General features: G+C 45.0%; 1 protein-coding gene across 3 annotated transcripts in view; it reads right to left on the bottom strand.

The window, feature by feature from the left end:
* Positions 1–670: 670 nt before the first annotated feature.
* Positions 671–20,940, bottom strand: part of LOC110506704 (tyrosine-protein kinase CSK) — a 41,489-nt gene continuing 21,219 nt past the window's right edge. For all 3 annotated transcript variants that reach the window (XM_021586521.3, XM_021586522.3, XM_090222599.1), the window contains 12 exons: positions 13,273–13,349; positions 10,872–10,985; positions 10,069–10,181; positions 7,367–7,586; positions 4,996–5,089; positions 4,698–4,763; positions 4,495–4,594; positions 3,801–3,891; positions 3,593–3,666; positions 3,175–3,370; positions 2,958–3,044; positions 671–2,720 (listed from right to left, as the gene is read on the bottom strand). In XM_021586521.3, coding sequence (XP_021442196.1) covers positions 2,538–2,720; positions 2,958–3,044; positions 3,175–3,370; positions 3,593–3,666; positions 3,801–3,891; positions 4,495–4,594; positions 4,698–4,763; positions 4,996–5,089; positions 7,367–7,586; positions 10,069–10,181; positions 10,872–10,985; positions 13,273–13,287 — 1,353 coding nt within the window. In that variant the 5' untranslated portion in view covers positions 13,288–13,349 and the 3' untranslated portion in view covers positions 671–2,537. The remainder of the gene's footprint in view (positions 2,721–2,957; positions 3,045–3,174; positions 3,371–3,592; positions 3,667–3,800; positions 3,892–4,494; positions 4,595–4,697; positions 4,764–4,995; positions 5,090–7,366; positions 7,587–10,068; positions 10,182–10,871; positions 10,986–13,272; positions 13,350–20,940) is intronic.

Here is a 20,940-nt window from a genome sequence, read left to right as displayed (position 1 = left end):
CTAATGCGGCTACATTTGAACACACAAGAGGGGTGACTAACTATGGTGTTACCACTATAACACTAGTAGTATATCACATACAGGCTTTTTAATCGATGTATTTTACCAGGCAGATTGATTAAAAACGAAATTCTTATTTACAATGAAGGCCTGATGTAACATTTATCCCCATACATCCATGAGTCTCCTGGAGTAGACTACACAGTGCCATCTGGTGGTGATCCATGGTAGTGGTACAACCATCACATGACTGGGTGAGTAAGATTAATTGCTGCACTCTTGTAGTAGCCTAAGCCATAGACACATTACACATCAAAACATGCATCTAAATCTGAGGTCCCGCTCCAGCAATGCTCCTCCTGTGTTTTCAGAAGCACTGTAAATGTGAGATGGAGTGACGGCCCAGTGTAATGATGGGTTCTGACAGCTAAGCAGAGGCACACAGCCTTGGCTGAGAGCGCCCTGTGTTGTGTAACCAGCCCATTGTTACCACTCTGGACTGTCAGCGCCATTAAGATTCATAGGAATCTAAACGAGCCAGCCAGCCCGGACCATGGAAATTGTCCAAGCAACAGGGCTGGCGAGACAGGATGAGGGATGGAAACAGAAAAACACATGTGCGAAGAAGGAAGGCTTTGAGCCACAAAGAAAGAGACAAAAGCTGAAGATATTGAATCATGTTTCTTTCTTTACAAAACAAAAAAAATACACGGTCACACAGACAAGGCCCTTAAAGCTGTTCCATTTGAGCTCTGTTCAGTTCAGGCTCAGAGTCATTCTGTGTGTGTGCCCTGTTTGCAGCAGAATATCACTGGAGACGAGTGGAGGAACAGCCACCCCAGGGGAAAGAATGGAGACGAGAATGACATGATGAGAGGAGCTTTAGTCTGTTTGACTGACCATTGGAAATGGAAACAGATCAGCTGACACAGAACACTGCAGCTTCACAGCTTGAAGACTCTTTTGGCACGTCAGCTATATCTGTTTTCACACTCGCAAACACTTCTACATTCTAAAACAGAGCTGTGTGAGAGAATTATTTTAGGCTCAATCTGTGAAGTCACAGGTTCTGACAAGCATTTCGCTACACTTGCAATAACATCTGCTAACCATGTGTATGTGACCAATAAAATGTGATTTGAAGACCACAGGAACAAGCCATAGTTAGAATACCTTATTCACAGTTCAGTCAAATAAGATTCATTGGCCCAAGTGTATGTATGAACCCAGGGGGTATGTAAAGTGTGTGGAATGGCTGTATTACCTCTGTGTAAATGAATATTTACCGTGTGGGAATGTGTGTAATAGCATAATGACTAAAGGTTCACTTCATATGGAACAAACACCCAGGGCATCCCCAGTGGCCCACTGCCCTGCTGTTACCTCTATCATCCAGGACATTCACATGACTGAATAGTACCCAGGTTCTTTCAGAGGGGAGCCCCCTCTCCCTGTGAGGTCAGTGTGGACTGTTGACGTTCTTTGCACACTGTTCAGACGGAATGATTTATTCATAATCATGGTAGCATAATAAACATTGAAAGCACTGACAGTTAAACCCAAGGCCTCTGGCACAGCATGCACACACCCAACCCCAGCATTCGCTATACTAAAACGTTCTTATATCCTTCAGTCTGTCTTTCCTTGGCTTCTTTTGGTTCTTTATCCTTCAATTATATTTTAATATAAAACAAGCCCACATATGATGAATCGACTATGTTGAGAAGTGCCCCTCCCTCCCCTGTCCTGTGTGGAGTTGGAGATAAAGAGCCTCTGAAAAAAGATTCCTCTGAAATGTTCTCTTTAAACGGACATAGAACCTGTTCTGGAGCCGGAGGGAGAGAACTGCACAACCAACCTCCCCCAGAAAAATGATGTAAAAAGATTTCTTAAAAAAAGGAATAAAAACTGAATAGTCCGAGTGGAGGAGTAGGTTCTGGAAGCTGAGGGGGTCTGGAGCTCTGTATACTGAAAGCACTTTGGCACATAGCCAAGGCCCTAAGTAAGGCCCCATATAGGAGAGTGAGACAGACAGCATGCAGCGCCACACTACCAACCAACACAGATACAGGAATGATCAAGGCACAGAGAGACAGACCGAGAGAGATTGAGAGCACCTGACAAACATGTGGAGGAAAAGGCCAGCCTCCCCATTATCACGTTTTTGAGAAGAAGAAAATAAGAGTTTGAGGAGGTGACGTCGTCACAGTAAAGAGACTGGGAGAACAGTAGGAGGAAGGGGGTAGAGGGAGGCTGATGGACTGGACAGAGGAGGAAAACAACCAGCTGACAGAAAGCTATACAACACATACAGGACTTCTGTTCCTTTCTTTCAGAAGAGTAGAGGGGGAATGTAACACAGGGGAGGGTTTACTACAGTCCCAGAGGAAAACAGGTACAGCTCAGGTATCAGGTAGGGTGTGGTCTACAGGTGAAGCAGGCAGATGAGTTCCGGTCCTGCGTCAGTTAGTTTTCCCCAGCCCGGAAGCTCCCTCCCTCCCTCCGCTCTAGTCTGCTGTGTCTTCCCTCTCTGCCCCTCACAGGTAGAGCTCCTTGGCTCTGATATGTGACAGCTTGTCTCTCAGCATGCGGAAGGAGGGCCGCAGCCCCACGTCCAGGGTCCAGCACTGCTTCATGACGTCGTAAACCACCACCGGGCAGCCGTCGGGGGCGTCCATCTTGTAACCCTTCTCCACCCGCGGCACCACCTCCTTCAGGGGCTGAGGAGCAGAGAGGAGGGCGTTATCAACCCAACCACATACTCTACTAGTACGTTCTAACATCCAGTGTCTGAACAGTGGCATCCACCTATCTGCCTGTGCACAAGCTTCACAGCTATTAAATGATACTAAATACATCACTCATCTAGATATATCAATTTTTGCCTTGCATTGGAGAAAGCAATACAGATCAGGTTGCTGCCCCTTGCTGGAGTCACCTTACAATGTCATACTTACAATTCTGGGGTAAGGCACACGCCCAAAGGAGTAGATCTCCCATAGCAGGATACCATAACTCCACACGTCTGACTTAGTGGAGAACCTCTGTGGAGGGGGCAGAAAGAGAGGCTGAGGTCAACTACACAAGACACCACAGACAAAGACAGAGCTTAGGCTACACCATTTAAACATGCTCCCTCCCTCCGTCCAATCCTCTCTCTTTTTCCACCTTTACCTTCTCTCGCAAGGCTTCGGGGGAGGTCCATTTGACAGGCAGTTTGGCAGTGTCCTGCGTGGACGAGGCCTCCTTGGTCAGACCGAAGTCGCTGACCTTGGCGATGTTGTCGTCAGACACCAGCACGTTCCGGGCTGCCAGGTCTCTGTGCACAAAGTTATTGGCCTCCAGGTACTCCATGGCTTCACATACGTCCCTGCACAGCAGGGGAGAACGAGGAGGAGTCACCAAATGGAGATGTGAGACAGAGAGAGAAACAATGGGATCACTCAGCCAAGACAAATAACTAATTTCACTGTAGATAAGTGATACCAATAGCTATTTAAAATACTTTGTTTTCTGGCATCCTCTCCAGGGAAATCACATTATAATTGAATAAAGAAATCAAATACTGCAGAACTTCCTGAGGATGACTTACAGTGAGAATTTGAGTAAACAGTCTCCTCCCAGCACGGTCCGTCCTCGAGAACGGAGGTAGTCCACTAGACTGCCCTGTGGTGGGGGGAGAGGGGGACGGCTGTCAAGCTGGGCAGTATGAACAGACCCTATCATAAAGAGACAGTGGACTCCAGCTCACGGCCTAGATAGAGTAGTCCCTGGACAAGCAATAGACTAGACTGAAGTACCTTGGCCATGTACTCTGTGACGATGTAGAGACTGCCCCGCTCCTCTACGATCACCCCCAGCAGCTGAACCAGGTTGTTGTGCCTCAGTTGCCTGCAGGGAAGAGGGTTTTAGTGACATAGCTACATACTAAGGTGTACAGACACAGTCAGAAGGTTTTAGAGAAAGTGGGTAAGACCATAAAACAGAATGTTTTTTTTGCGAAATTTTTTTACCCCCTTTTTCTCCCCAATTTCGTTGTATCCAATTGTTAGTAGCTACTATCTTGTCTCATCGCTACAACTCCCGTACGGGCTCAGGAGAGACGAAGGTTGAAAGTCATGCTTCCTCCGATACACAACCCAACCAAGTCGCACTGCTTCTTAACACAGCACGCATCCAACCCGGAAGCCAGCCGCACCAATGTGTTGGAGGAAACACTGTGCACCTGGCAACCTTGGTTAGCGTGCACTGCGCCCGGCCCGCCACAGGAGTCGCTGGTGCGCGATGAGACAAGATATCCCTACCGGCCAATCCCTCCCTAACCCGGACGACGCTATGCCAATTGTGCGTCGCCCCATGGCCATCCCGGTCGCGGCTGGTTACGACAGAGCCTGGGCGCGAACCCAGAGTCTCTGGTGGCACAGCTGGCGCTGCAGTACAGCGCCCTTAACCACTGCGCCACCCGGAAGGCAAAACAGAATGGTTGAGACTTACGTCATGACGGAGGCCTCGGCGATGAACGCCTGGGCCGTGGCGTCGTGTTTGATGCACTTCACTGCCACCTTGGTCCCTCTGTAGTCCCCCACCATCACATCTGAACAGATACATAGAGATGTAACATTGGACAACGACACACAGATCTCACACGGGGATGTAAAGAGATCTTTATCAGCGCTGGTCTCAGTTAGGGTCTTTACCTCCAAACTCCCCTTTGCCAATGGTCTGGATGAGCTTGAGTTCCTTTCTGTTTAAGGCCCAGCCACCTGTGGAGCAGCAACAGAGAGAAAGTCAGACTCAGGTTCCAGCAGATCTAATGAAACATCATCCTTCCCCAGACAGAGCAAAGCACAAGGTTAAAGACTTACTGCTAATTCAAGTGATTAAGCCCAGATTTCCTGTACTACAGAAGATGAAGACAGACCGAGTCACTGTGTATTCTTACAGACCAAGAGTGACTCAGAGAATGGAAACACAAGGTTAGTAAAGTGTTCTTACTCCTGGAGAATTCATCCTGGGCGGCCACCGTTCCCTCCATCAGCTTTGGCTTGATGAGTCTAGTACAGAGGCCGTCGGCATCTTTAGTGTAGTGCTGAATGGAGATCAGCGAGAGAGAACATGGCGAGTTGGATAATGTGTGTATTAACAGTAGCTGCATAGTCACACTGAGGAGGTAGAACTGCATTGTCAACCGTATGTCAAAGACCAGACAACAAAGAGCGGGAGTCAAGAAGGCTCTCGGCAGTCTGGGGTGAAAAGGATGCTGGGATTGTAGGGCTAGTGGGGACTCTGCTAGTTAACAGAAGAAGCATGGAAATTGTGTGTTTGGTGGCGAGAGGTCACTAACCACACCTTCACATAATCCTGTCGACACCAACTGGTCTACATGTGATCAGGTTAACCAGTCAAACACACCGGCCATCCTTTTGACCTGTGATTAGTTTGTTAAATCAATGGAGAAGCACCCAGTCATAGTGTAATCTGACTGCCACTGTCTGTTTTACCTGTGATTAGTTTGTTAATCAATGGAGAAGCACCCAGTCATAGTGTAATCTGACTGCCACTGTCTGTTTTACCTGTGATTAGTTTGTTAATCAATGGAGAAGCACCCAGTCATAGTGTAATCTGACTGCCACTGTCTGTTTTACCTGTGATTAGTTTGTTAATCAATGGAGAAGCACCCAGTCATAGTGTAATCTGACTGCCACTGTCTGTTTTACCTGTGATTAGTTTGTTAAATCAATGGAGAAGCACCCAGTCATAGTGTAATCTGACTGCCACTGTCTGTTTTACCTGTGATTAGTTTGTTAATCAATGGAGAAGCACCCAGTCATAGTGTAATCTGACTGCCACTGTCTGTTTTACCTGTGATTAGTTTGTTAATCAATGGAGAAGCACCCAGTCATAGAGTGTAATCTGACTGCCACTGTCTGTTTTACCTGTGATTAGTTTGTTAAATCAATGGAGAAGCACCCAGTCATAGTGTAATCTGACTGCCACTGTGTTTTACCTGTGATTAGTTTGTTAATCAATGGAGAAGCACCCAGTCATAGTGTAATCTGACTGCCACTGTGTTTTACCTGTGAGTAACATTCACAACCACCAGATGGTAGCATGGTATAGGAACTATTGCCTCTGTACAAGCTACTAAACAAATATATTAATGTCAACACTGCATTTGAGCTTTAAAGACGCATCAAATCAACACATTTCTGAATATTTGCAGTTATGAAACCAAGGTTATATAACTGATATTTGGACAATACAAAAATACTCAATGTGCCTGAATACACACTTGAATCTCCACACAAGTACCCACCATCCATAACAACCCAAGTACTTAACATGTGATTGACTAATCCCTTGAACACAACAGTGTTTGATTTCCATTATGTGGTTAACACCACAAATGTGGGTCTTTTGACAGGGAAGGACAACTTGTGTGTACCAATGTGGAGCCTGTTGTGACAGGCCAGTGAGAGTAAGGGGGAAAAGAATGAGCTAAAAATCACAAGAATGTGAGAGCGGGGGGGGGGTAAGGCGAGAGAGAGCAGGGAGACGAGAGCGAGAAAGAGCAGAAGGAATAAGCGGAGGATTGTGGTGGAGTGATAATAAGATGGAGTGTGCCAGTTAGACAGATGGTCCTCGATGCCAGTGTGCAGATTCCTGTCTAAATCCCAGCAGCGCCTCTGGGAAAGAGATGAGCGTTAATTAAAGTGCGATTGCAAACAATCTAGCTAGAAGCCTGATGGAGCGTCTTATCTCTGGGGAAGAGAGACCTTTCCCACCATGGCCCCCTTCCTCCCTTAACACACTAACTCAGCCCTACTGCTGTAGTAGAAGCTGTCTAATAGACCACGCAGTAGACGGAGGTCTCCCTCCACTAGGACTGGGAAATTACAGGGACCGAACGATATTATGGTACTTAGGTGCCGATTATATTTGTATTGCCATTTGATGTTCCAAACATATTGCTCACTATAGATCTGCTGCAGAGACGAGAGAGCACAAGAAAATGAGTTTTGATCAGTCATGGAAATAAGTGCTGAAAACATGTTGGCTCCCTATTTAAAAAGACAGAACAAGCTATAGGATGAAAAAAATACCAGGTACAGCCGACTAGCGCTTGCTAACGTTAACTTAAATCCATACTTGGAGTCAAAGTATCAATATAATACATTTCTCAAAATAATATTGATCGCTCTCCCATCAATAACCTCCACCCCCTTTGCCTTCTCTAACTATGTGACTAAGCATCCTTGACAAGTACCTGACCACCATACAGGATAGGCAGTGTGAGAGCTGAGGGAGTAGCCTAAACAGTAAGAAATAGGGAGCGTTTGGGACTGACAGGCTGACACCGCCTTACCTCCACCAGCTGCATGAGGTTCTGGAAGAACTCCTCCTCGTCGATGCTGAGCTTGCCGTTGTGGTAGATGATGCGGTAGTGCTCCACCTTACCGTCACAGCTGACACACAAGGTGTAGTCCCCAGGGTAGTTGGTGCTCTCCCTCGCCAGGAACAGACCAGTCTCTGGGGGGTAGAGGAGGAGCTCTGCCTGCTCCCGCGTTATCTTACCATGGAACCACCTGGAGATGGACACGAGGAGGAGAGGAGAGAGGGGGAGGGACAGGACACAGAGATAGGGCCTTAGTGGACTACAGAAAATTACCATACCAAGGTCATTAAAAGGGCAAAAAGACAATTTATAAGTAAATGGGAGATCTACTCATTATTATTATTATTATTATTATTATTATTATTATTATTATTATTATTATTATTACAAGCATGCAATGTTGGCCATGTAACACACATACAAAGCCCTGTATTAAAAGAGTTGATAAACAGTCAGTCATAGACAAGGTAAAGGGGACAACAGCAGTAGATCAGCATAATGTAAGGCAGTGGCATTTCTAGGCAGTTGTACTTAGAGCAGTGGAGTGACCCTGTCTGTGTCTCAAGGAGCCAGTGAGAAAGTGCCTTGATGTAAACAGGAAACGGCGACAAAAACACACAGGCAGGTAGAGTCTGAAACTGACACAGGCTCTGCAATAACAGGAAAATGCAAAGCAGCACAGGGCAGGCAAGACACAGAGCAGGGCCTACCAAACCCCTCTATCACAGAGAGGTGAGACCTCACTGAGGAGGAGGCTTTTAGAGAGAGCAGCATAGAGTCTCATCCCCTCAGAACACAGTCTATGAAACCTGCCCCCGGCTGACCACAAGGCAAGCTGCAGGGCACAGGACTTAAAAAGCTCTCTTAGGGAAAACACACACGGTTCCCTTCTTTGTTTTAGCTCAAGCTATTAAACACAGCCTCCATTTCACCTCACGTAGAAGATCTACAGGCTTCTACTGGCTTCTAAAAGCCCTTTCTTGGCTTTTACCTTAGGATCATTAATCTCTTATCTGTAGTAGACTAACACAGAATCCCCCAGCAGTATGGAAACAGGAGCAGCAGGAGGTCCACAGGGGTCTCTCTGGGGGCTGGTGAGTTAAGGGTAATCAAAGTGTGTAATTGATTTACACACTTCCCTCCCTCTGTTGCCCAGCACCGAGACAGAGACAGAGCAGGGCCTGTGCAAAGCGGCTTAAATGCGGAGAGAGGATTGAGTTGATTAGATCAGCGGAGCTGCTTCTCCATGGACAGCAGCCTCCTTAACTCCCATTAATCTGAGAGCAGGCGCCAGTAAGCCAGCAGTCAGCCAGACACTGAGTAACCAACAGCCAAAACACAGGAGGAGCACACAGGAGCTACCAGCCAAACATATGACCAACCAGTCAAACACAGGAGGAGCACACAGGATCTACCAGCCAAACATATGACCAACCAGTCAAACACAGGAGGAGCACACAGAAGCAATCAGACCATTTAATGAGGAAGCAGGGCATGTAATATGTCATTTATGTTGCAGTTTGTGCTATTCATTAGTCATTCGATGGGAGAAAGGGAAAACAGGCTGCTAGAAGTAAGGGGAAAATAGAGAAAGGAAGGACAGTGCGGAAGGAGGTAGGAGAGACTGCAGTGAGGGGGGAACTGAGGTCTTTTGCCAGTCTTCTTTAGGGTGGTGCCGTATTTCCCTCATTGCCAACAGAGTAGAAGATTACCAGCAGGTGGCAGCAGTGAGCTATGAGGTCAAAGAGCAGCATCTCTCAGGGTGTGTAGACCAACATAACCAAGAACACAGCTGACACTGTTGGTTATATAAGCAAACAGGGAGCGTTTTCCCCAAGACATCTGTTACCAATTCGTAAAAACATAATAACCCCCCTCGGACTCTCGCCACTAACCACCGCTCTCTGAGGGGATCCACAGGGCTGATGCATCAATAGCTGTATTTACATAGAGTTGACTCTCTTACAGCTGGAGTATGAGTGCAGTGGACACCACTCAGTCCCTGAACTGGTGACCTCTACTTCATAAGGACAGTAAACCCACCGACTCCCTCTAGCCAGTTCCCTGTCCAGTGGAGTAGTCTTGCCTTTGTCCTTCCTTGTAACACTTGACTGGTCACCCTTCCCCAAACTGCTTGAGCTTTCCTCTGCTCAGCTGGGCGGTTAAGCTCAGAAGATGGGGATGGTGGAGGAGAGTCTTCAGTGTGTGTGTGTGTGTGTGTGAGACAGAGAGAGACACACACAAAATCCCCATCAGTGTGTTTTGGTCCAACACGTTTGAGTGCAGCAACCTCAGCCTTGTCCTGTGTGTGTGTGTGTGTGTGTGTGTGTGTGTGTGTGTGTGTGTGAACTCTGATTTCCTCCTGGCCTCCAGTTTTATTCCATTTGCATTAAGTCTAAAAAAAAATGTATCCCTCTTGAAATAGCTGTCCCTTCAAAGAGCCCGATTCAAATCGCAGCACCAGTTAGCCCCACCCGCAGTGGCAGGCAGCCACCCAGAGAAGCGACAAAAAAAAAATCAAATTACCAACGTCTCCTATCAGGCCTTTGTAACACTCGAACTCTAATGAACTAAGCCCCATATTCATTCCTTTATTATACAGTGAAACATGGGAACGTCACAGGTAAGGGCATATCCTATGTGACAGATCAGCAAGGTACTCGTGTACTTACGGCATAAGACTGAGTTTCCCCCCCGACTTGACCCCTTCCCTTTTCTGGACGTAGTTAGCTGGGATGGTTCCCTCTCTGCCCACTGTGTTCTTCGCTTTGTACCAGTTGGGATCCTGAAACAGCAGCAGAATAACCCTTTAAAACGGTGCCCCCCCCCCAACGGGACAGTTAACGTAGGCTAATGTGATTAGCATTGAGGCTGTAAGTAAAAACATTTCCTCAGGACATAGACATATCTGATACGGGCAGAAAGCAAATTCTTGTTCATCTAACTGTCCAATTTACAGTAAAAGAACACCATGCTATTGTTTGAGGAGAGTGCACAATTATGAACATGAAAATGTATTAATAAACCAATTATGCACATTTTGAACAGATATGCAATGGTTCCTTGGATCAGTCTAAAACGTTGCACACACTGCTGCCATCTAGTGGCCAATATCTAAATTGTGCCTGGGCTGTAATAATACATTATGGCCTCTCTTGCATTTCAAAGATGGAACAAAAAAAAACATGCATATTTTTCTTTGTGTTAACCTTTTATACCAGATCTAAAGTGTTATATTCACCTCCATTTATTTCACATTTCCACAAACTTCAAAGTGTTTTCTTTCAGAAATGGTATCAAGAATATGCATCTTTGCTTCAGGTCCTGAGCTACAGGCAGTTAACCAAATCTGTCATTTTAGGTGAAAATTAGAAAAAAAAAAAGGTCCAATCCTTAAGGTTAACACAGCTGTAGAACTACACAAGTCCAGCACAATAACGGTTTCACACAGTATAGACAGGGGAGCCGTGTTTACCCTGGTGACTCCGATTATGGTCAACACATCTCCTTTACAGAAAGGCAGGTCCTGTTCATTCGTCGACTGGAAGTTGTACTTGGCTACACACTCTGTGCCAGGCAACCATGGCACCTAGGTCACGAGTGAAGAGGAGAGGCGCTGTTATAAACACTGAGATTGACTACAGTGAAAGGTTACAGATAGTCATAGCTTGGACAAGTTAATTGCATTTACGCCATTGACACTCCAGGGAGAAATTAAATTGCCATCAGGTAACAGTAACACATTACAATCAAATAACACATTATTACAAGCATATAAAAAGGTCTACTATTCAAAAAGGTAGCTATGCTGGTTTGTCCATATAGCATGTGGGCCTATTCTATAGGCATTAACAGGCTCCCACGTCTAACCGGTGGTGTTGTGGCATCAGTGTTGTAAATAACATACAACCATCACCCCTGTGAAGACGTTATCAGTTAGAGGCAATGACAGTACAAAGCAGGTGTGTGTGAGTGTGTGAGTCAAGGTGCATCCAAAATGGCACCCTATTCCCTCGAGGCTCTGATCATAAGTAGTGCACTATATAGGGAATAGGGTGAGACGCAGCCACTATCCTCATATGACCTGGTGTATTCCTGAAGCAATGCACTACACACAGCTGTGTGTGTCTGATATCGTTATCAGGACACACATCCCTCGATCATTTCCCGATAGGAGTCAAAGAGAGACGAGTGTCACAGGGGGAGCGATGTAAGAGTTATGTACTGTTGTGTGCCAAAGATTAAAATCATTTGGGTTGATAAGCAAATGTGAAGACGGGGGATGTCAGTCATGCTATGCTGCTGCTGCTGCTGGCAGATGAAAAGCAGAAGCACTAATGTCAGTCAGGAAATATGACACTTCTGAAAGAGGCATGGCACATTACAATGTGTGTGTGTGTAAGTAGAATGCATGCGTTCTTTAGTAATGCATGGGTTGACTCAAACTGCAGCCCCCGTTGTTATATCTGCAGGGCAGGCAGGCGCGTTTAGGGTCATGACATTGTGTGGCTGAAGGGTGGCGGGTTGAATAAAGAGAAAATACCTTTACTTTATTTTTTACATTTTTTTAAAGGTATGCAATTTATGTGCAATTTATATCAATAGGCTACATTGATGTTCTTTCATTATTTTAGGCTATATGGCATTAGCATGTCAGCCTGAGCTTTAGGGCCCAGATGTACACGTGTCAAATAGCCTACACGCCAATCACAAAATACTTTTGAGAACGGGCAGAGAAACTTTGAGTTTAATTCAATAAGAAAAAAGCTGTGAAATGGAGTAGAAAATAAAGAGAAGCGAAGGCCAGAAAGGTAATGTTTGGGAAAGATTTGGTGAAGTGGTATAAGGATGATAGCAGTGTTGTGCGATGGATCTGTACAAATTCGACAGTCACAAGATGGGGACATCAAATAGGCCTATGGTACGTCAAGGGAACTGTAGCCTACTGTTCCGATGGGTTAAATGGACACTGAAATCTGGACACTACTACCTTTCAGCCTTAATATTAACTCCTGCAGAAGCATTTCTTGCAATAAAATTATGCAAATATTGGCAACATTTTTACTCAGGAACAGGAGTGGAGAGATCGGATTTTCTTTCAGCGAATGTGCAGTTAGATCACATCTCTACAGGGGGTATATTTATTGCAATCATAAAAGCAGATAGTATGTCAACCACAAATTATGCACCAAGCAGAACTAAATCTGATCAGAAACACAATGGGTCGTATTCATAGCTTTCTATTTCCTTACAACCAGTCAAACTGATGTCATTTGGAAACTTTGCACAGACAATCTTCCCAGTTTTTTTTAGATATAGATAGCGAGATCCATCTCAATTTATTTAATTTCCCCCCCTAACCTGGTCCCTAAATGTATTTTCTCCGCAAAAGAAGCAGGGATGACAGAACTTGACCGATGTCAACTAGATTGAAGCATTCATTCTATCGATTTAAGACATTATGGTGAGCAAGGATTTATTTAGTCTTCTAGGGCAGCGGTTCTCAACTGGTGGGTGGTTATGAGTGGTTCGTACGTGTTATAATTTATGAAGAAATACTCCAGTCTAAACGAAAATGGACAGGTAGAAAGTGTGTAGAAATGAAGACAAACGTATACATTTAAATCGCAGATTTGCTTTTCTTCAACCACATCATTTGCAATATAGAGCTATTAGCAGCACGATTTCAGTTGATTGTGTGGTCTCAAACCAGTGAGATTAACAGTCATCAAGAACATGTGCAAAATGCTATTGGGCCTCAGATTTTCACATATAGTCCGATGGTTGCGGATGGGTTATTAGCAATTGCAAGCAGGGGTGAACAAACAGTTGACTTGTCCACTACTAGCTCGCGTGTGTAGATGTGTTCCTCTCACCTGGATCCCAGACATGGTAAAGGGGGGTGGGGGAGGTGTCCTCAGCAGGTGTCACTGGTCAGCTGGTACCATCAGAGCTGCAGGACAACAGAAGAGAAGATAGTCAGCCAATCACCACGTATTGTGGTTCCCTCTGACAGACTAACACCACACTGGAACAGGATGTATGCTCAGCCTGGTAGACAACCACATGTGGTCTGGTCACTAAGCAAAAGAGACCCAGATTGAAAATGTTACTCTACTTAGTCATGTTAAACAGCTTCAATCTGCAGTTTACTTTGTCAATTCAACTCAGTCGCTGTGAATAAGATTCACATGTAGAGGAAAAATAGCCTACTGTCACTACCTTGTTTTTCGACCAAGGTGCATGAACACTGAAACGACACAAAATGTTGCAAAAACACACTTAAATGTGCTGTTATAGACTGCAATAATAGCCTACGTACTAGAATGAGTGAAATATAGGACAAAAAAAATATGACTCCTCTATGCAGATAAGCATTTAAGCACCAATAATTGTGCCTCTCCACAGTGACCTTCAGAGCAAGGCGAATGCAGGAGAGTTGATCATCCCAAAGGAAATGTTGCCCACTGCTCTGATGTCTAAAGCTAAACCCACCACTATCTCAGCTCATCTGTGTCAGGTAGGCCTCTGTGCTGCGAGAGCTGAATGATCTACAGTAGTGAGCAGTATGATCTGTTCTGGCTAGATCTAGGCTACAGTAATGAGCAGTATGACCTGTATTGGCTGGATCTAGGCTACAGTAGTGAGCAGTATGACCTGTATTGGCTAGATCTAGGCTACAGTATGCAGGCAGAACACAGCAGATGCCTGGCCTGAAGGGTGTCTCGGTGGTCTGTCCCTGAGGATGAGAAAGAGGGGGCAGAGAAAATACTGGAGGCACACAACAAGGCCATACGGTTCATGCTGCATCAGACAAAGGCACACACAGCATGGTAAATTCCTCACATTAGGGCCAGTACAGTAGCTCACAACCTCATCTACCGCGCCTCTCACAACCTCATCTAACGCGCCTCTCACTTCAGACCGCCCGAGAACAGGAAGTGAGGGGGAAGTGAGAAGTGGAAGTGGCTGACTTCTATTTTCCCCGATGGCTTGGTGTGGTGGGGGGGCAATCAGTGCCTCCTACTTCACTACAGACAGAGAAAATGTTACCCGGGACTCTATTTACAGTCAACCTGTTTTAATAGTGCTGCTGTTTTGCTGTTTTTTTTATTTGTTTCACCTTTATTTAACCAGGTAGGCTAGTTGAGAACACCTTTATTTAACCAGGTAGGCTAGTTGAGAACACCTTTATTTAACCAGGTAGGCCAGTTGAGAACACCTTTATTTAACCAGGTAGGCTAGTTGAGAACACCTTTATTTAACCAGGTAGGCAAGTTGAGAACACCTTTATTTAACCAGGTAGGCTAGTTGAGAACACCTTTATTTAACCAGGTAGGCTAGTTGAGAACAAGTTCTCATTTACAATTGCGACCTGGCCAAGATAAAGCAAAGCAGTTCGACAGATACAACGACAGAGTTACACATGGAGTAAAACAAACATACAGTCAATAATACAGTATAAACAAGTCTATATGCAAATGAGGTGAGAAGGGAGGTAAAGGCAAAAAAGGCCATGGTGGCAAGGTAAATACAATATAGCAAGTAAAACACTGGAATGGTAGTTTTGCAATGGAAGAATGTGCAAAGTAGAAATAAAAATAATGGGGTGCAAAGGAGCAAAATAAATAAATAAATTAAATACAGTTGGGAAAGAGGTAGTTGTTTGGGCTAAATTATAGGTGGGCTATGTACAGGTGCAGTAATCTGTGAGCTGCTCTGACAGTTGGTGCTTAAAGCTAGTGAGGGAGATAAGTGTTTCCAGTTTCAGAGATTTTTGTAGTTCGTTCCAGTCATTAACAGCAGAGAACTGGAAAGAGAGGCGGCCAAAGAAAGAATTGGTTTTGGGGGTGACTAGAGAGATATACCTGCTGGAGCGTGTGCTACAGGTGGGAGATGCTATGGTGACCAGCGAGCTGAGATAAGGGGGGACTTTACCTAGCAGGGTCTTGTAGATGACATGGAGCCAGTGGGTTTGGCGACGAGTATGAAGCGAGGGCCAGCCAACAAGAGCGTACAGGTCGCAATGGTGGGTAGTATATGGGGCTTTGGTGACAAAACGGATTGCACTGTGATAGACTGCATCCAATTTGTTGAGTAGGGTATTGGAGGCTATTTTGTAAATGACATCGCCAAAGTCGAGGATTGGTAGGATGGTCAGTTTTACAAGGGTATGTTTGGCAGCATGAGTGAAGGATGCTTTGTTGCGAAATAGGAAGCCAATTCTAGATTTAACTTTGGATTGGAGATGTTTGATATGGGTCTGGAAGGAGAGTTTACAGTCTAACCAGACACCTAAGTATTTGTAGTTGTCCACGTATTCTAAGTCAGAGCCGTCCAGAGTAGTGATGTTGGACAGGCGGGTAGGAGCAGGTAGCGATCGGTTGAAGAGCATGCATTTAGTTTTACTTGTATTTAAGAGCAATTGGAGGCCACGGAAGGAGAGTTGTATGGCATTGAAGCTTGCCTGGAGGGTTGTTAACACAGTGTCCAAAGAAGGGCCGGAAGTATACAGAATGGTGTCGTCTGCGTAGAGGTGGATCAGAGACTCACCAGCAGCAAGAGCGACCTCATTGATGTATACAGAGAAGAGAGTCGGTCCAAGAATTGAACCCTGTGGCACCCCCATAGAGACTGCCAGAGGTCCGGACAACAGACCCTCCGATTTGACACACTGAACTCTATCAGAGAAGTAGTTGGTGAACCAGGCGAGGCAATCATTTGAGAAACCAAGGCTGTCGAGTCTGCCGATGAGGATGTGGTGATTGACAGAGTCGAAAGCCTTGGCCAGATCAATGAATACGGCTGCACAGTAATGTTTCTTATCGATGGCGATTAAGATATCGTTTAGGACCTTGAGCGTGGCTGAGGTGCATCCATGACCAGCTCTGAAACCAGATTGCATAGCAGAGAAGGTATGGTGAGATTCGAAATGGTCGGTAATCTGTTTGTTGACTTGGCTTTCGAAGACCTTAGAAAGGCATGGTAGGATAGATATAGGTCTGTAGTTTGGGTCAAGAGTGTCCCCCCCTTTGAAGAGGGGGATGACCGCAGCTGCTTTCCAATCTTTGGGAATCTCAGACGACATGAAAGAGAGGTTGAACAGGCTAGTAATAGGGGTGGCAACAATTTCGGCAGATAATTTTAGAAAGAAAGGGTCCAGATTGTCTAGCCCGGCTGATTTGTAGGGGTCCAGATTTTGCAGCTCTTTCAGAACATCAGCTGAATGGATTTGGGAGAAGGAGAAATGGGGAAGGCTTGGGCGAGTTGCTGTTGTGGGTGCAGTGCTGTTGACAGGGGTAGGAGTAGCCAGGTGGAAAGCATGGCCAGCCGTAGAAAAATGCTTATTGAAATTCTCGATTATGGTGGATTTATCAGTGGTGACAGTGTTTCCTATCTTCAGTGCAGTGGGCAGCTGGGAGGAGGTGTTCTTATTCTCCATGGACTTTACAGTGTCCCAGAACTTTTTTGAGTTTGTGTTGCAAGAAGCAAATTTCTGCTTGAAAAAGCTAGCCTTGGCTTTTCTAACTGCCTGTGTATAATGGTTTCTAGCTTCCCTGAACAGCTGCATATCACGGGGGCTGTTCGATGCTAATGCAGAACGCCATAGGATGTTTTTGTGTTGGTTAAGGGCAGTCAGGTCTGGGGAGAACCAAGGGCTATATCTGTTCCTGGTTCTAAATTTCTTGAATGGGGCATGTTTATTTAAGATGGTTAGGAAGGCATTTTAAAAAAATATCCAGGCATCCTCTACTGACGGGATGAGGTCAATATCCTTCCAGGATACCCCGGCCAGGTCGATTAGAAAGGCCTGCTCGCTGAAGTGTTTCAGGGAGCGTTTTACAGTGATGAGAGGAGGTCGTTTGACCGCTGACCCATTACGGATGCAGGCAATGAGGCAGTGATCGCTGAGATCTTGGTTGAAGACAGCAGAGGTGTATTTAGAGGGGAAGTTGGTTAGGATGATATCTATGAGGGTGCCCGTGTTCAATAGATTTGATAGATTTGAGCTAAAGGATAGCTGATGACCACAAACCGTGGTTAGCTGAATACTAACGATTTGCCAGTAAAGAAGCTAACTAGCTTCTGATTAGCTTCTGGATTAGCTCCTGGCTAGCTCCTGGCTAGTTTCTGGCTAGCTTCTTGGAGTTTCTGGCTAGCTTCTTGGAGTTTCTGGCTAGCTTCTTGGAGGATTACAGATCTGAGGTAAATAATACTTTCTTATAAATATAAATTGGTGAGGCGGGTTGCAGGAGAGTGTTTTGAAGATGAGTTGATGGAAAATAAAAATAAAATGTATGTGAAAAAAAGTTGTGTGTGTGTGTATGTGTATGTGTATGTGTATGTGTGTATGTATGTGTGTGTGTATGTATGTATGTATGTATGTATGTATGTATGTATGTATGTATGTATGTATGTATGTATGTATGTATGTATGTATGTATGTATGTATGTATGTATGTATGTATGTATGTATGTATGTATGTGTATATATATATATATATATATATATATATATATATATATATATATATATATATATATATATATATATATACACACACATATATACATATACACACATATACACACACACATACACAGGACACGACAAGACGAGGACAAAAGACGTCTGAACTGCTATGCGATCTTGGAGTTGTATTGTAATATAGCAATTAAACACTGGAATGGTAGATCGGCAGAAGATGAATGTGCAGGTAGAGATACTGGGGTGCAAAGGAGCAAAATAAATAAATAAATAAATAAATAAATAAATAAATACCAGTATGGGGATGAGGTAGGTAGATAGATGGGCTGTTTACAGATAGGCTAAGTACAGGTGCAGTGATCTGTAAAATGCTCTGACAGCTGGTGCTTAAAGCTAGTGAGGGAGATGTGAGTCTCCAGCTTCAGAGATTTTTGCAATTCGTTCCAGTCATGGGCAGCAGAGAACTGGAAGGAAAGACGACCAAAGGAGGAATTGGCTTTGGGGGTGCTGCTACCCGCACGAGTGTGTGCTGCTATGGTGACCAGTGAGCTGAGATAAGGCGGGGCTTTACCTAGCAGAGACTTGTAGATAACCTGTAGCCAGTGGGTTTGGCGACAAGTATGAAGCGAGGGCCAACCAACAAGAGCCTACAGGTCGCAATGGTGGGTAGTGTGGTGGTAGTGTCCAGTCTGTCAATGTTGTGGACAGCAGCCCCCTCCAGCCAGATACTGATTGTAACACAGTGCTTTCGGAACTCCATAAATGTACTGTAGAATTCTAGTGCTATTAAATGACGCATGTCCAGAAGGCCTGGGTGGGCTGGCTGGCCTCATCCATACAACCACTAGCGTATCAATGGCCTCACAGCACAGCACTGCTAGTTCTACATCCTGTTCTAAAGCAGGAAGTTGGTTAATTGCAGACTGCTGCAGACCTGTATGCAAACTGACAGAGCCAAATATAGCAGCTCTGGTATACCCAGTGGCCACCCACTTTTCTATTTGCCATTCTTAGTGTCAGTCAGTGCAAAGGGAAAGCATCACAACAAAAACCTGTTGTTTTTAATAATAAATACGCATCTCTAATCTAGCCTACTTCCATCGTTCTCTAAGAGGGACTGAATATCCTCCTCACTTCAGTGTCAGTCAGCGTATATGTGTGAAACAGCCATATGCCATCATCCATGGCTCCTATAGTGCTGGTGAAAGGAGATGATTCTACACAGAGCCGGTGAGGAAATCCAGGCAAGGTTTCTGAACCAAGGTAGGAAGGGGGATTACGTCTGAGAAATGAGCTCAACTCCAGCAGCAGTGCTGACGTACTGAGGTCAAAGACAGAGCTGCTTAGAGCCCACTCAGCAAATCAAGTTCACTGAAGGTGCATACACACACACACAGCCATGTGAGTAATGCTCTATACCTCGGAGCGTAATCTCCTCCTTTCTCACTCATCCACTCTATTCTTTTCAGCTCTCGCAGGCTCCCTGCTGATATCGCTACCATGGAAATCCACCGAGTGATGTAACACACTATAAAACCATGATAACTACCTCTTCATATAGTAGAATTCTCCTTTCTCTGCTGAGTTCAATGACAGTCATTAGGTGCTCCATTTAGGCTACATTCACACTAGGTCTACATCAATTCATTCACAGAGCCAAGAAATACTGCTGAGAAAGAGACAGCGTACTACAGACAACCATAAACAAACTCCATTTTACAAGCACAGCGCTCTGCTGAGGTATCTAGTTGGAAAAACTTTACGCCACTCTCCAGTTAGTGTAAAAAACACTTATCTGAAAGGAAAACCATCCATCCAAAACCTCTCAGTACTCCTCTCTAGCCATCTAGTGTTGAATGAACACGGACATAGTATCCACAGCAAATCTATTATTTCTACCATGTCATGCTTGTGTAGTCAACAAGCACTAAGCAAGTAGGTACGGTATATATGTTTGCCAGAAAAGCCTCCACAGATGGATAGCATTGCATCAGCTTCATGTGAAGTCTTCAGGTGGAGAGAGATCATTCTGCTTGTGCAGTCAGCGTGCTACAGATTGTTTTCCTGTGCTGGCTGAACTCTCCATGGCTGCAGCTGGGCGGAAGTGGACAGTAATTCACTTTCAAAAACAACCACACAATCATGATTAGGCCTACAGTATGTAACAACTATGCCAGTGAGAGACAGAGTGTTGCGTATGTACCACATTGTGGTTCCAAGATGGCGTAGCAGTAGGATGTGTTGTCGTGTCGTGTCCCTTGTGTATATATTGTTTGTTTTCGTTTTTTTTCTTTGCATATCTTTTAAAACATTTTGCTGAACCTCAACTTCTTCTAAATACTCTCCTGCAACCCGCCTCACCCAACGTAGCTATTTTTCCTAAAGTATTTATATTTACTTCGGATCTGGAACCCCTCAACTGAAGCTAGCCAACTAACTACCAGCTATTCAGTCAGCAAAACATTGCTAGCGGTCTTCAGCTAACCGGTCATCAGCCAACCTTTAGCTCGGAAAGCTCTCGCCAGTTCGAACAACGCGACTCTAACCAGAGCATAACGGACCTATTTTTATTTATCATCCCCGGATTCCCACCGCAAACAGAACATTTTGTGCTCCTGGACTACAATATCCGGACCCACGACCGGTCCATCGATGTCACCGCATGAAGAGGAATAAACAGACTCACCCCATCGCGACGTCCCCCAAAGGCTATCTCTTTGCTTGCAAATTCGGCCTGCTAACTGCTAGCTTGTTTAGCCCGGTCCGCTAACTGCTACCGTGTTTAGCACCTACTAACTGTTAGCTTGTTAGCACAGGCCTGCTAACCGTCTGAATCGCCGCGTCCCAAACACTCACTGAACCCATATTTACTTTCTATCCCTTTTCGATTTTTAATTTGTTTATACCTTCCGGTAACCTGCCTCACCCAATGTGATACGGAACCGCTATTATTTTTAATTTTTAGAACACACTCAAGAACCTCCAGAAGCTAACCAGCTAACTGGCTACAAGCTATTTAGTCATTGTTAGTTTTCTAACCTGGATAACACTCGCC

The sequence above is a fragment of the Oncorhynchus mykiss genome, chromosome 26 (assembly GCF_057628025.1).
Source record: "Oncorhynchus mykiss isolate SJ-2025 chromosome 26, ASM5762802v1, whole genome shotgun sequence".
Classification (NCBI taxonomy): domain Eukaryota; kingdom Metazoa; phylum Chordata; class Actinopteri; order Salmoniformes; family Salmonidae; genus Oncorhynchus; species Oncorhynchus mykiss.
The sequence above is the reverse complement of the archived record's forward strand: the minus strand, read 5'-3'. Positions and strand labels throughout refer to the sequence as shown.